The 16166-nt window shown below is 40.8% G+C and overlaps 3 protein-coding genes across 3 annotated transcripts in view; 1 reads left to right on the top strand and 2 right to left on the bottom strand.

The window, feature by feature from the left end:
* The window catches only part of xrn2 (5'-3' exoribonuclease 2), a 31591-nt gene extending 30274 nt beyond the window's left edge, over nt 1–1317 (top strand). Inside the window, exon 31 of the mRNA XM_026341464.1 lies at nt 959–1317. Coding sequence (XP_026197249.1) covers nt 959–1021 — 63 coding nt within the window. The 3' untranslated portion in view covers nt 1022–1317. The remainder of the gene's footprint in view (nt 1–958) is intronic.
* Nucleotides 1318–1671: 354 nt separating this feature from the next.
* Nucleotides 1672–3806, bottom strand: nkx2.4b (NK2 homeobox 4b). Its single transcript, XM_026341600.1, has 2 exons — nt 3110–3806; nt 1672–2784 (listed from the first exon to the last, which is right to left on the bottom strand). Exons 1-2 carry the CDS (start codon nt 3591–3593, stop codon nt 2132–2134), a joined length of 1137 nt encoding a protein of 378 aa, XP_026197385.1. The 5' UTR covers nt 3594–3806; the 3' UTR covers nt 1672–2131.
* A 9819-nt stretch (nt 3807–13625) lies between these two features.
* On the bottom strand, nt 13626–15461 carry nkx2.2b (NK2 homeobox 2b). The gene is made up of 2 exons (XM_026341748.1): nt 15230–15461; nt 13626–14167 (listed from the first exon to the last, which is right to left on the bottom strand). The coding sequence occupies exons 1-2, from the start codon at nt 15459–15461 to the stop codon at nt 13626–13628; spliced, it is 774 nt and encodes a 257-aa protein (XP_026197533.1).
* Between the last annotated feature and the right edge of the window lie 705 nt (nt 15462–16166).

Below are 16166 nucleotides of genomic sequence, written 5' to 3' on the forward strand. Positions count from 1 at the left end.
GTTAAAGAAATTCAGCAAATCCTCACGAGAGAATCAGGATCCAGTAAATATTTAGAACTTCTGCATCAGAAACAACTTCATCAGTTCTCAAACATATTTTAAAATCTCTGACTGAGCGACGGACTGTTTCAGCTCCTGTTGTATCCACACAAACATCAAGGGTTTTTACATCAGAACAATGTGAAGAATTTGGTGTAGGAGCGTTTTGACCTTCATCTGAAACTCTGAGCACATTCCGTCGATCCATCATCAGCTGCAGATTGTTTCACATTTCTCAAACTAAAATCTGATTTTAAAAATAAGTTTATTGCAGATTCTGAACTTCAGCGGAACTGATGCAGCAGTTTGACCCTAAAACAAAGTTCAGTTACTGTCATGTTTTAAATCATGAGCTCAGACTTAAAATAAGAAAAAACAGCATGGAGTCTGGTAGAGACGGTTGATTTATCTGCATCAGACAACAAGTGAAAAGTTTTGTTTCTGTTGATTCACAGTTTATTTATTTACTCTGGAGCTGTAAAAGTTTTCAGCCGTTTGTTTTAGTCCAGTGATTTGATCCGAGGTGCAGCTGCATTAAGAAAGTGTCTGCTAAATGTAATTAATCATCTCTCTGTGCATAGATTTGAACGAGTTAGTTTAGTTTTATTTTTACTCTTGTTATTGACATTTTTTCGTAGCTTTTGACTTTTTCTTTGGTAAAAAATATATTTTCCGTTTCCCATTCTGAAACATTAAACTTTAAATAAATCTGCTCAGTAACACGAAAGAATCTTTGAATTCCTCTGGATTAATTTATATTTTCAGTTTAAATCACTTTGTCCGATATTAATTAGTCTTTTTAATAACAAGAATGTGAAACAAATAAAATCAGACAGTGAATTAATTTTATACATGTGAATATAAAAGCTTATTTGGGTTTTATTTGAATTTGTTCTGACTCTTGGGTTTTGTCTTTCAGGGCTACAGCTCTGGCAGAGGTTACCCTCCCCCGCCCCCATCCAGAAGATACAACTGGAAATAAATCAGAAATGATGGTGGACTCTGATTTGCTATTTTTAGGAGAAACGTCATCTTTTTCATTTTACTCTTTTCTTGTACAATGACATTTTTGGTTTTTCCTTTTTTCCTGCTTACAAAAAACACTTATTATGTAACTTGTGATTTTTAAGTGGAAGAACTTGTTAAAGTTGTAAAATACAAGTGAGTCAAGGACAAAAATGTCCTTCTGTGTTTATTTCTGAGAGGATTCTCTCCAATGGTCCATGTGTTTTAGAAACGAGGGAAAACCGTGAAATAAAAGATGAATTGATGTTGGGATCCTGTGTCCAGTGGGTGTTATCTTCATAACTGCAGCGAAACACCTACAAGTCACTGGTGTTAATACATTTTTGCAGATTTGACTGCAGAATATCTGACTCATGTTTTGGTTCAATTTAAATTTACGCCCCGTTTAAAGCCACAAAAAAAAAAAACGATAGAAATTCAAACGAATCTTTTAAGTTTAACAAGAAAAACGAAATGTCCAAAATGAAAATATCATTTATTCAATTCTGAAAACAAATTAAAATCAGCTGTAACAAATGAGGTTTAATGACTCACTTTTAAGGAAAATATTTCTCAGTTGGTTTCAGTCCGAACTGAGCCCCCGCTGTCGTTCCTCCCCGGGTTTATGGTTTGTCTTTTAAACCGACTTCTATTGCTCCACTTTGTATTAGCTTCAGATATAAACCTGCAATAATTTAATTAGCTGTAGAAATAAAAGGAATGCACAGAGAAGGTGCCTCGTCCGGAATCTGCTCAAACTAGATTCTGTGGTTTTGTCTCATGAGCTTCAGCAGCAGCAGCAGTCTCATCGTCATTTACAAAAGAATTAAAAAAGGAAGAAAAGAAATCACATCAACATTTAGTTCAGGTTCACGGCTCTAATATACAGCTTCTTTTTGCACCTTATTGCTCAAAATCACTCGGTGTCATTTGAGTCCGTCTGTGCGTAAAAGAACCAGAATTTTACGCACGGGAATTATAAAAAAAGAAATCGGGGCCTTTGTTTTTTCTTCCAGCAGCTTCAGACAAATCCAACGTGGGAATTATGCCCAGAGGTCCGATCCCGCCTGCTGTCTTCCCTGTATCTCTACCAAGTTCTCCCGTACAGTAAATTGGAGCCGATCATGCTGTTGGTGTACTCGATTAGCGCCGCGTCCGTCTGCGTCATGTTGATCTGACCGTGCAGTCCCAACGGCGGACTGGGGGACAGGTCCTCCAGCTCCTCCGTGGACGACAGTTGGTTCGCCTGTTGCTGCTGCTGCGGGGTGACCGTCAGGGCCTCACCTGAGCCGCTCTGTCTGTTCACGCTCTGGTTGGAGCCGCTGGAGTCGGTCCGACAGTCCTTTCCGTTCTTGGAGAGAACCGGGGACTCGGAGGAGGAGCGGCGGGTCGACGCGCACAGAGCTCCGCCGCTTTCCTCCTGTTGTATCTGCTGCGCGGCCTTGTCCTTGGCCTGCCGCTTCAGCTTGTAGCGGTGGTTCTGAAACCAGATCTTAACCTGGTTCGGGGTGAGGTGGATCAGTCCGGCTAGGTGCTCCCTCTCCGGGGCCGACAGGTATTTCTGCTGCTTGAAGCGCCGCTCCAGCTCGTACACCTGCGCCTGTGAGAAGAGCACCCGCCGCTTCCTGCGCGGCGCGGCGTGAAGAGTCACCATGGACTTGGCGGTGGAGTCCATCCCGGCCAGACTGCCCACCATCCCGGGCATATTCATTCCGGGTGAGGGCCCCATGAATCTGGAAACTTAGAGAAAAAGTAATTGATGTTTAAAGAATAAAAGTTGCTGAATTTAACTGACTACACTAGAAGTTGTTGTTGTTGGGCTTAAAATCAGGATAAAACTGATTAATGTTAATTTAAAAAATTTGAAAAACGAAAAATCACAAAACGAACAAAAAGTAGCTGATGACAAATAATAAACATCATTCAGGATTCAAAATAAATCGTATGGTGACTTTAAAATCCTAAAAATTAACAATAATAATAATCAAGTGCTGAGTTGTTTTCAGGTTTCTTGTGCGTAAAAGCAACAAACGAACATTAAACTTTTAATTGAACTTCCTCTTACTTGTCGGGTATCTCGGTTCCGGGTTGCTGTACCACGCCGCCGCCGCCGCCGCCCCTCCGCTCCTCACCGTGTCCTGGTAGGACGGCAGCTCTCCGACGTTGCCGATGCCGCCGTTGCAGAACCCGCCGACGGCCCCGGAGAACTGCGGCACCCCGTGGGGTACGTGGTAAGGCCCGCCGGCTCCCAGAGCTGCGGCCGCGGTGGCTGAGGAAGAGGAGGAGGATGAGGATGAAGAGGAAGAGGACAAGTGGTGGTGGTGGTGATGATGGTGATGGTGGTGGAGATGAGGCGGTTGATGCTGCTGCGGCTGGTGCTGATGCTGCATACCGGGCTGGGAGACCTGCTGCTGCCTGTAGGCGCCCAGTGGGGACCCGAGGCCCCCCGCTGCGGGATCCATGCCTCCAAACCTGCGGTAGCTGTCCTCCATCGGGCTCAAAATGTCTGTGACTGAGAAGGGAGTGGAGTGTTTTGGGCTCAAGGACATGGTGCGGCCACCCCGTGCCCTCCGGTCCGGTCCGCTGCTGCCTCTGCCTGCTCGGTTTGTTCTGCCTGCGTCCCCCTCCCTCCCACCGGTTTGTTGCTTCTTCTCTCCCTGGGAAGAAGTCCAGCTGATCGGATGCAGGAGGAGGCGAGTCGCCCTTATCCCGCTGGACTCCAGCACATGGAGGGGCGGAGCGACGTGGACACCGCAGCCAACAATGACAATTGACATGACAGAGGTAAGTGGAGAGATGGTTTGGACCGAGTTCCTGCTGCTGCTGCTGATGATGAGGATGATGAGGATGATGATGAGGATGATGATGTTCAGCTCAACCTCAGATTCCTCCAAACTCAGATCAGCTCATTGACTTTTCTCAACAAACAGTGGATGTTTGGTCCTGAACTCACCTGTCCGCTCACTAAACGTCACGTCGTCTTTATTTCTGACGTTCATTTCATATTTAGCTGCAATAAAAAAGTTATGGTCACTTAGCAACACGCTGGGATTCGTTTGGTTTTCTGTCCTTGTGTCCAAACGTCCTTCTCTGTGACACCTGCAGCTTCTCCTCTGTTCTTAAACACAGTTTCAGACTTGAATCAGTTCCTCTTCGTTTTTTTCTCACTGTTTTTTCAACCAGTTCGTTTTCAACAAAGTGTTTTTCTCTAAATTCAAACTCGTCCTGATGATTTTTAATCATCTGAAATGGAACTTGGATTTTTTTTCCAGGACTGAAACTGAAACTCTGTGTTTAAACTTTTTTTCGTGGAGAGTTTTTGTTTCTTCGTTAGTTTTTTTTTTCTTTAAGTTTTTTACTATTTTGTAGGAGTTAGAAAATAAATCATATTATTATTATTATTATATTTACTGAGTGTGTTTAAGTTGTTTATTTCACGTTAACTTAGTTGAACCGTATTTAAGTCCTGAATGTTGTTTTTATTAATCAATCAGTTTTCTGCGGTTAATATTTGTTTACTTCATTCATTTATTATTTAAATGATCATTATTTGTCATTTATTGATTTGTTTTCTGTATTTTTATTTATTTCAAACGAAAACTTAAATCAAACGACAAGTTTTTCGGTTTTAGATTAAATATTTTTGAGGATTTTTTTGGACAAAATAAATAAAAACTTCCGAGTAGATTTCAGTGTTTCGATGTAATAACCACTTTAATTCCGATTATTCAAACTCTTCTGTCCCTCTGTTCTTGTCTTGTCTTCAGCTCTGGACCTGATTCTGGTTCTGAACCATTAAACCCGCAGCTCGGGGCTCCGTCCCGGTTCTCAGCCAATCACCTGCTGACCTGCAGCATCACGTCACTTCACGTCCCCTTTGTAGTTTCTCCTTTTTCCCGGCGGCGGATTAAAACCGAGTCTTGTCGCTTGTTGCTCTCCGGTGGAGCTGGAACCGCTCAGCTGCAGGAAGAACCGAGAGCGGACGGACCGGGACCGGACCGGGACCGGGACCCGGACCCGGACCCGGAGTGTGGTGCTGCTTGAAGCGGTAAGAGAGGAGACAGCTGGTGTGGTGGTGTTTACAGATGTGCTAGAAACATCTGGTTAATCTGATCCAACACGTTTTTAAATGTTAACATCAGTGAAGCGGTTCAGGTAGAAGAACCTGTGTAAACAGTTTGAGGTCATAATGTTGTTTTAAATGAGTTTAAATTCAATATAAATGTTAAGAAATGACTTAGAGAAGTTTTCATTTGCACCTTTTGCTTCAATAATAATCATAATATTAGTCCTGATCAATCTAATTATTTCAAGTGATGTTTTATTATCACTGCAGCTTTTAAATGTTGTTCTAATCATTTTTCAATGAGGTTTTCTTATTTGATTAAATGTACTTATACTGAAAATCTCTGTTATTTTATATTAATTTCCAGACGTTTAAAGGATCTTTACCTGTTTTGTAAACTTTATAAACCACATTGATGTATTTGAGAGTTCGATATTCCACTAAAGTTCCTGGATTCACTGTCACGATGAATTAATTTATTTAAATCCTGTGATATATGAAATATTCATACAGGGACGACCTGACGAGATCACTGCTGTGTTACACAGATCTGTCAGCTGCTGGGACGCTGAGCTCATGATGACCCATGACCTCGTTTAAAGTGAGTTTCAAATTAATCTGAACCTTGTTAAAAGCTGCAAAAACAAAAAAACGGATAAAAGTACAAAAAAACTTGAGTTTTACTAAAGATGAGCACGTTTAGAGTTTGATGCTGAAACACAAGCGGACGTCTCTAAAGTCATTGGGAGGTGGACGACCAGAGTTTAGAACTTCACAACACCAAACATCAAGTCTGTGCAGAAACACCAAAATCCAGCATCTGTCATTAGGATTTTAGAGAAACGTGCTGCCGTGAACATGTTTTACCAGGAAGTCGGGACATTTCAGCCTCTCTCTGCACAGCAGCGTGACCTCGGACTCTGAAGAAGCTTCTGTTGAGTTCTTTGCTTCATCAAAGTAAAATGAGCTCAAATATACAAAAAACAATTCAGTCAAAACATTTCAAATGTTTTTTCTTTCCTGTAGTTTTGTCAGATAAAGATTCAAAAGGACAAATGTGGGAGGTTATTTTAGAAAAAGTCAGTGGAGTTCAGTTGAATTTAACATGAGCTGCACTGAAGTTACTGTAGAATCTCAGGTATTTAATGATAATTAATATAATGAAACACATGGTAACTGTTTTATATGTTAAGTTCAGTATTAAATATAATTTATTTAGGTTTAAATAAGTTACAGAGCAGCAGTTTGGAGGAGACTCTGAAACGAACTAGATAGTTCTGAACCAGCTTCTTTCTAAAACCACCTCGTTCACTCTGTGGTCGGCAGCGACGTGTTGTTTTACTCACACATAGTTTTTGATTTGATCATATGTTGAACTTTTCTTTTCTCTTTTCTCTTTTCTAACCACAGGTTTGTGCAGAACAGAACCTGGATCTGAAATCAAACACAGAAAACCTCTGTAAAGAAGACGAGAATCTTTCTTCTGTTAGTTTGAACTCGACTTAAAGATGAATCCGTCTGTGAAGGAGTCGGGTTTCGTCTCCGGAGCTTCTAAGAAATCTCCATTTATCTTTGTGAGGAAGCAGCAGCGTCCACGACCTCATTCTGTTTCAATATGAGACACTTCACAGTGTTTAAGTGAGTTCATCTGCAGCTAAATCAACTGTGTGGCTGAATTTTAGCATTAAAGTTATTTATGTTCCAAAATAAAAGTCATGCAGCTCTGATCCTGAACCATTTGGATTTTTTATTTTATTAACAATGTTAGAGTTACTAATTTCTATGTAATAAGTAGTGGTTCAGATTATTTAGTTAGTTTTATTTTTAACACCAAGCTACAGTTAATGTCGACTCGAACCAAAGTCCTTCATCAAGGGTACAGGGGCAGGAGCAAGGGGGGACCAGGGGTGGTACAAACCCCTGAGGGTGGTGGGAGATAAAATGTTTAATAAAGGCAAAAACTATTATTATTTAATATTTTGTTTCTTTGGTGTTATAATCATGGATGGAAGGGCCCGAGCCCCCCCCCCCCCCACCCCAGCCTCTATATGCAGTGAGTGTTAATATCTGTTATTTGAAGGTGGAAAAACAAAAATTAATCAAAAACAGACAGAATAGGTTTGAAAAATACAAATAAAACTACAACGAGACGAAGGATCCTAAAGACAAAACTGAAAAACAAGAACACAGAGACAAAACTCAAGTTGTTTAGTGTCTTTTTGAGTCGATGAGTCTTATATTAGACAGGTGGGGGAGGATTTTAGGGATTAGTTATTAATTCATGGTCAGAAATACTGAATACTGTATTTACTGCATTAAAAACACTCATGTTGTGGATTTATCATGATCTGCTGATGTTCACTTTCTAATCACCTCCAAAGAGACTTAAACTCCTAACTTCATGTATGTGGTGAGTCAAAGGTCTGAAGCGAGCTCCTGTTAATAAAGTGAGTGTTTTTTGCATTGAGTCTGGTCTACGGTTCCTCTCAAACACACTGATCCTCGTTTCTTCGTCATTTAAAAGAAACGTTACAAATATTTCACGGCTGCCTTTGAAAACATTTTTCTTTTATCGGCTTCTTCTTGAAACCTGCTTCTCATCTGATGTGCTCTGAGCTAAACCACCTGTGGCATCTCCTCTCTGACCGAACCCAAAGGTGGGGGAGACACTTCAGCGGCTTATATTTGTGTGCATCCTTTTTTCTCCTCTGCCTCCTTTTACGTTTCCTGCCTCATCATGTCCTTTCATTTCCTCCGTCTCTGAGCGTCTCCCCTCAGTTTAATCCTCGGCTCTCTGGAGGAGCTTTAGGCCAAGCAGCTGGGGCCCCTGGAACGCCTCTTGAACAGGCAGCCCACTCCAACCAGGAGGAGGAGGGCAGAGCGTCCAGACCACCTGGCTCGTGAAAGTTAGAAAAATGCTCAGCTTGTGGAAACTTCCTGTGGCTGAACTACGTCCAAATGGAGCAGCACCACCCGTCCTGCTGCAGACTGGGGCTGGTCGTCTGTGAACATACAAACGTCGTCCAAAGTCAGATTCTGACTTTTAACAGTGTCACTGATGTTTTATGACTCATCTTCAGGAAAAGAAAAGAAAATTAATCTTACTTCACAGCTGGAAACACACACACACACACACACCAGCCCTGAGCCGGATGGAGATGAACCGGTTTCCACACTGATGCTGTGAGACGGTAGAACCAAGAAAATGATCCCGACTGAACCTGAACGTTTCACCACCAGCATCATTCAAACTCACTGTGACTGTGTGAAACAAACTGTATCATCAGACGTTTAAATATTTAATAATAATAATAATTCAATAATTCTGCTTTAAAAACTGTTTTGTTGTTGTAGCAGCTTCATGCAAACGTCATTCAGGAAGTGAACTCGTTCAGAACCGGTCCGACGGGCTCCACCGTGTTTTAAACCCTTTTTAATCTCTGATGTTTTTCTGTAGCTGGAGGAGAACGAGGCTCCATCTCCACCTGGCTGCAGTGCAGGGAAAGGTCAGAGGTCACACGTCCAGAAGTGCTCTTCAGAAATCATTCAGTGAGTCTGTGTGGGGGTCGACGGAGGTCACGGCGCCGTGTCTCAGCAGAGGTTAAAGACCCGTTAGGAAACAGGAGCTCTTTGTTTATGAGACTCAGGAGCTCAGAGCGCCACCAGGAGGTTATTATTGAATTTATTAATGTTTGTTTTATTTACAGATTTCACACCAGAACCTGAACGAACTAGTGAAATATCATTTAATTAAATTAAAATAGAAGTTTGTCACTTTATGAATGAACTGCTCTTTATTTTCTTATTAACATTACTTCAGTTATTAAGTTACTTCAACTGCTGTTCATATTTTATTACTTTATATGATATGATATGATATGATATGATATGATATGATATGATATGATATGATATGATATGATATGATATGATATAATATTATAATATAATATTATATTATATTATATTATATTATATTATATTTTATTTTATTATATTATATTATATTATATTATATTATATTATATTATATTATATTATATTATATTATATTATATTATGATATGATATGATATGATATGATATGATATGATATGATATGATATGATATGATATTATATTATATTATATTATATTATATTATATTATATTATATTATTATACATCTAGTGCTAGAAAGTAACTACATTTACTTATGTACTTTTAAAGTACATTTACTAGTGCTTGTAACAGTACTAAATTAACCAAGTACATTCACTGACAAACGTCATTCAAATGTTAAAGTACAAATACTTTATCATGTCACATTAGTTTATACTATATATATAAGTACATTTACTCAGGTACTGTACTCAGGCTCAATATTTAAGTACTTTTACTGAAGCATTTACTTTTTTTATTACTTTATACTTATAGTGCTGCAAAGTAACTGACTACATTTACTCTGTACTTAGTGAAGTAGTTGTACTTGAATATTGTAATTTTATATTACTTTATACTTCTAGAGGTAGAAAGTAACAAAGTACACATACTCACATACATACTGTACCTAAACACAGTTTTGAAGTACTTATACTCCAACTGAGTACTTCAATTTCATGATTTGAAGTGGTGTTTCTGGAGTACGTCTTTGGCCAGTACCTTTTACCTTTAACCTGAGTATTACGTTTACAAGTACAGGGTGTAGTAGTACTGTTACTGAAGTATCTGTGTGTCTCAGTTCCAGCACCTGTCGTTATTTTTACACCTGAGCTGTGGGACTTTACTTCTCAGGTGTTTTCCAGTCGGACCTGAGCGTTTCCCCTCCAGACCAGCAGGTGGTGATATTTGGTTTTTGCTGTGACCCTGATCAGCTGCAGGACTCCACGTGCTCCCACAACAGGGACTCACCTGTTTCAGGTAAATCTCTGTCTGTTGTAACCTTGACAACGGGGCTGTTAACGACCAATCACAGAGAAGAAAGCTTCAGTGGGACATTTAAAGCTGAGTCAACAAAAACCTGTGAGTCGTGATTATTGAACCAAACTATCTAATTATTCTATTTTACTTTACTCGATTACTTCAGATGCAGATATTTCTAGTTTTCCCTCTTTACACGTATCAAACAGCTTTAGAGAGAATATTAATGAAAACAGACTCTAATTAATAGATCATATTAACATTTCTCTGTACAACGAGTAGTTTTTGTACTTTAAATAAATCTTTTTAAGACTTGTAACAGAGTATTTCTACACTTTTACATTTGTAGATATTTTCTCCAGGTTTTAGAAATAATTTCTTTCAGCAGTAAAAACGTGTAAAACACAACACAGACTGCAGTTCAGTGTGTTTTGATCGAGCTCCTGCTGCCACCTTCTGGCTCAGTGATGCAGCTTTTTCAATTAGAACTGAGCCATAAATAAAAAGACATCAATTAAATAAAGGTGTTAGAATTTAAAAAAATATCAAGAAGTAGACATGAAGTAATACTAGTAAAACAGAAAAATAGACTGTAAATACATAAATATGAGGCAGAAAGTATAATATAATATATTAAATATACAATAAAGTGAATGATGCTTCTCTCCTTGAATAATACACAGATAATTATACAGTATAATATAAAAATAATTTAAGTTTTACAAGTTTTACAGTACATTACAAGTACTGCACAGAAGATGTTGGAATGGAAGATAAGACGGGAACATTTAATCATTTCTGTTTTAACTGCAGTAGTTGAACTATTATTAGTTCTGATCATCTGTGATACTGGAAGGAGAGAGAGGAACATTTTCCTCATCATCTAAATGAGTCAGTCCAAGACAGTCAGTCTGTGACCTGTCAGCAGCAGATGTGGCACTGAAGTACAAGTTTGAAGTACAAGTTTGAAGTACAACATTGAAGTACAAGTTTGAAGTACAAGTTTGAAGTTCACTTCTTTATTTACTCATTTACTTCTACTATTACTCCATCACAGTCCAGACACCTTTAGTTTCTTGTGGCTCTAAACTGTTTATTGGTGTGATTGTTTGTTTGTGACCGACGACCTGGAGTAAACCCAGATTATGATTAAAAAACATCTTGAGCCACCTGAAGATGTGTTTTAATCATTTTTTGTTTCCGAACATGAACAGAAATATAGACCACAAGCAGACGTGTGTTTTAATTTATTACTAAAAATGTTAAATAAGACAAAACAAACCAAAAACACCAGACTGCCCCTTTAGGCTTCCACTCATTCTTCTTCTTCTTCTTCTTCTTCTTCTTCTTCTTCTTCTTCTTCTTCTTCTTCTTCTTCTCTTTTAAAGCAGCACGTGACACATTATAACTGTCTCAAAGCTCTGACACCCCCACCCTCAGCCTCACCCCACCCTCCCTGAGATGAGCTGACCTGTGACCCCAGCACACAGGGTCCCCCCACACCCCCAAACACACACAGTGGGGCTGGGGGGTGTCTTTCTCTCCTTTGTCACGACACAGTAAATAGACGGTTTTCTTGTGCTGAATGAAGTCGTCTGCTGCAGAGAAGATGTTTTAATCCTGTCAGATGTTTAGAGAGAAACCAAATATTCAAAAGAAACAAATTCCTGTTGCTTAGTTTATGCTGTTTAATTTAAAGTTCACAATAATTCACAATAACAGCACTTAAACGCCACATTTACACCAACAAACCCAGAGCTTGAGATGAACCGTGACATTCAGAACGTCTAACATATTTTCCACTTTTTAAGAAGTGACATTTCAATGTTATAATAACTTTTTAATTCACTAAAAAGTCAACACAACACTGCAGGAGTTGTTTTAACAAAGGTGACACGTAAATTATACAGTGATATAAAAAAAAACCAGGAGAAATAAAACATAGAAACTCAATCAATTGTAAGAAAGCAAAAATAAACTTAATAAAATCCCAATGAAGTTTGGATATTGAACGCCTCTGCAGAAATACATGAAAATTGTTATTTTAAAGCATGAAGTCGTCACTTTCACAAACTTAGAGAACAGAAACGCTTCAAACTTGTGTAAACTTTTAATATCAGCAAACATCAAACATGTCATAAGGTCTTTAAAGTCCTGCTCCACTTACAAATCCCTGTCATCCCTTGTTTTCCGTAAAGAATGATGTTTGTGTAGAGCTGAAAGCTACGAGCTGGTTTGTAGAAGCTGATCCTGGTCTGACAGTGAACTCATAGAGGTGTGATCTGCAGGATACGTGTGGTTCTAAGCAAGTTAAACTAAATTTACAGATTCAAAGATACAGAATTTTTTTAATGAGAAGCAAAAAAGTTCATTTTTTTAATCAAATAAAATTTTTGTTTTATCTCATATTCTTTAATCGTCCAGAGTTAAAGTAGAAGATGAACAGTCTCTGTCTGACCAGCAGGAAGATGGTTGGCTCATAAAATCCAGCCGCCTCCTTTAAGGCTCCTGTTATAACAAAAACCTAAAAACCTTGGACTGAGCTTGGCTAGCTTTCCCCCCCATTACCAGTCTTTATGCTAAGCTAAGCTAACAGCTGAGAGGTTCAGATGTTATAATTATACATAACTCTGAACAGGAACGTGAATATTTTACAGATATCCCCGTGTGTCTTTTACATCACTCCTGGGAAACACAGAGCTGTTAGACACTGATACATTTAAGATTATGCATCATGTCAAATCAATTCCAGACGGAATAATAGTGGAGGTTCAGAGGTCAAACGGGTGTTTACCTTAAATACTGTAGTAATGCACTCGGACTACGACCCCTTAGGTTCATTCAGGGACAACTGGTGGTAAAAATACTGAAAGAAGGTCATTTATAAAAATGACCACAACTCGTATAAGCTCATTTTATTTTTCCTAAAAAGGCTGAAACTCACCAAACTTCATTCACAAAAGAGGAAATTTTCCCTTTTTGAATTTCTGGAATGTTCTAAAAACCTACAACATGTGTTCACATTACTCTGATGACTGTAGTGTTTTCATTTACTTCACTCCATCATACTGTAGCAACATATTAAACATATTAAAGACAGAATAGAGACACTTGAAGATGATAAACATTCACATTTAATGTCTGAATATTAAACAAAGGTTAATATTAAACAAACCAGAACATTAAAACAGGTTAAAACAAGTTCAAGGTTAAATAAAAGACTAAAAGATCACTTGGTTTCTTATTACAATTAATATTATTTAGAAATTCAGCAGCACAAACAAACATGCATCAAATGATTCTGAAATAAATACATTTTGTGCTCCACGGTCATAAATATACAGTTTATTACAAAACAGTTCACCAGTCAACATTATAAATAGATTTAGAAAACACACAGAACCGTTTTGTCCGAAGGAGCCAGACCACGTCTGAGTTCACCTGTTTTATCCACAGATGAAGGAGCTCTGCTGTAGTTTTAGACGTTTTGCGCGTCGGAGGAACAGAAACAGAAACAGAAACAGAAGAAATATGGAACTGAGACTTAGAAAAACATCAGCCACGAGCTTCTAACGTGGACTTTAAAGTATTTTTGGATAACAAGTTCCCTCGGACCTCACCAGCTCCAGTGGTACATGTGCGCCAGTTGCTGCACCCCAGGGTGATGCTGCAGTCGACCGGGGTGCTCCGGGCCGAAGGTGGGGTGCAGCAGTGGGGAGTACCCGCAGAGCGGGAGGCTCAGGCCGGACCGCAGCGTCGCCTCCACGTCCTGCGCTGTGACCCGCTCACAGGCCTTCCCGTCCCGCAGGAAGACCGGGATGGCGACCCGGCGGCCCGGCAGCAGCGCCTGCAGGCTGCGCTCCGCACGGGCTCGCTTCATCTTGTAGCGGTGGTTCTGGAACCAGATCTTCACCTGGTTCGGGGTGAGGCGGATCAGCCCGGCCAGGTGCTCCCTCTCCGGGGCCGACAGGTACCGCTGCTGCCGGAAGCGCCGCTCCAGCTCGTAGGTCTGCGCCTTGGAGAACAACACGCGCCGCTTCCTGCCGCGGCTCTTCTGCGCTTCGCCGCCGGCAGCGTCCCGCTCTGCGCTGGGGGACTCGTCCGAGGAGAGTTCTGGAGACTTGGGCTCGGTACTGGGCTCCAGGGGAAGACCACGTGCTGCAGGGCGAGACAACAAGTAATCTGATTACTCTCATTGTACTGGTCACTGTGACACCACGGAACTTAAAAGACAAGTAAACACGGTAACAACAGACGGACTGACGGTGGTCACAGTCCGGACTCTGGTCACAGTCCGGACTCTGGTCACAGTCCGGACTCACAGTCTGGACTCTGGTCACAGTCTGGACTCTGGTCACAGTCTGGACTCTGGTCACAGTCAGTCCGGACTCTGGTCACAGTCTGGACTCTGGTCACAGTCTGGACTCTGGTCACAGTCAGTCCGGACTCTGGTCACAGTCTGGACTCTGGTCACAGTCTGGACTCTGGTCACAGTCTGGACTCTGGTCACAGTCTGGACTCTGGTCAGCTCTGTCACAGTCAGTCCGGACTCTGGTCACAGTCAGTCCGGACTCTGGTCACAGTCAGTCTGGACTCTGGTCACAGTCCGGACTCTGGTCACAGTCTGGACTCTGGTCACAGTCAGTCTGGACTCTGGTCACAGTCTGGACTCTGGTCACAGTCAGTCCGGACTCTGGTCACAGTCAGTCCGGACTCTGGTCACAGTCCGGACTCTGGTCACAGTCAGTCCGGACTCTGGTCACAGTCTGGACTCTGGTCACAGTCCGGACTCTGGTCACAGTCAGTCCGGACTCTGGTCACAGTCCGGATCCTGTTCACTGGTCTCACTGCTCCTCCTCAGTCGTTCCTCACTCTGAATCCTTCAGCTGCTGTGAACCAGCCCCGTGTTGAACTGTGCGTCTCTGATTGGAGACAGTGACCAACTGGTTTTACGCGCGACTGTTTGGCTCATGTCGGGAGAGGAGTGAAGATTAAATCAAGGTCTAATGTCACTTTATTATTATTATTATTATTATTATTATTATTATTATTATTATTATTATTATTATTATTATTTGAAGTGTGGAGACTTGAGGAGACCGGTTTGGTTTGATATTAACAGATGAGCTTCAGACTCACGGTTTTAGTTAAATCCGGGTTCAGCTGCACTTTGAAAACTGTATTTTGATAAATAATTAATAAATAAATAAATCCACTCACATGAGAAGTGCGCGTCCCCGGTTCCGCGGCTCCACCTGCCAAAGCTCCCGCCGCCCCGCTCCAGTAAATCCGGACCGTTAAATCCTAGTTTATGCGCGTTTTCTGACCCGGAAACCCCCGCGGACGGTTCCTCGGTGTCGTCCTCCTCGGTCTCTTCGGTCCCGGTGGAGTCTGGGAGGTCCAGGATGTCCCTCACGGAGAAGCCCGGTTTTGTGTTGGTGCCAAAAGACATGACTGAAAAGAGGAAAGTGAGAGGAAACAAAAGAAGTTCCAGGTTTGTGTCCGTCAAAGAGGAGCAGCGGACCGCGCAGGGTCCTGGTCCATGAAGCCCGGAGCTGCGCGGAGCGACCGGAGAGGATTTAACCACGAGGAGAAGAAACCAGGAGCGTGTGTCATGCTTTTAACGAGCCGTGTGTGTGTGTGTGTGTGTGTGTGTGTGTGTGTGTGTGTGTGTGTGTGTGTGTGTGTGTGTGTGTGTCGCTAACAAGGACGGAGGCGGCTCCCGGGAGTCAAGTGGTCGAGGGTGTGAAAAAAACCGGAGCAGCTTCAGGAGCCGACGGAGAAGAAGCTGATTAAGATCAGAAGCACTGATCCACTTCCTGTTTACATGTTTACCAAAGAGCTGAGGAAAATACATTTATCACCAATAAACAGAAATCAAGGTTTATTATTAATCATTTATTTAAAACATCTGCACGTTTAGAAAATCACCACAAAATGTTTCTTACTTATTTTAATACAATAAAAAACACAACTATAAATAAAAAGTCACATTTAATTATTATGGAACGTAAAACTAAGACAAACAGTTAATGTTTGATTTAGAATAAAAGATTTGAAAGATTTTTTAAAACTAAAGAAATTGCTAAACACTTTTATTTATTTATTAAGTTTAATTTTAAGAGTCTGAAACTGAGAATGAACTAAATATAAAACA

Source organism: Anabas testudineus, chromosome 24 (assembly GCF_900324465.2).
Source record: "Anabas testudineus chromosome 24, fAnaTes1.2, whole genome shotgun sequence".
Taxonomy (NCBI): Eukaryota; Metazoa; Chordata; class Actinopteri; order Anabantiformes; family Anabantidae; genus Anabas; species Anabas testudineus.

Excerpts from the sequence above, each read along its gene's own strand:
- nkx2.4b (XM_026341600.1), bottom strand. The coding sequence starts at position 3,593 with ATGTCCTTGAGCCCAAAACACTCCACTCCCTTCTCAGTCACAGACATT. Across the intron at positions 2,785-3,109 it reads GGAACCGAGATACCCGACAA|TTTCCAGATTCATGGGGCCC; the intron begins GTAAGAGGAAGT and ends TTTTTCTCTAAG.
- nkx2.2b (XM_026341748.1), bottom strand. The coding sequence starts at position 15,461 with ATGTCTTTTGGCACCAACACAAAACCGGGCTTCTCCGTGAGGGACATC. Across the intron at positions 14,168-15,229 it reads CGGGGACGCGCACTTCTCAT|CACGTGGTCTTCCCCTGGAG; the intron begins GTGAGTGGATTT and ends CTCGCCCTGCAG.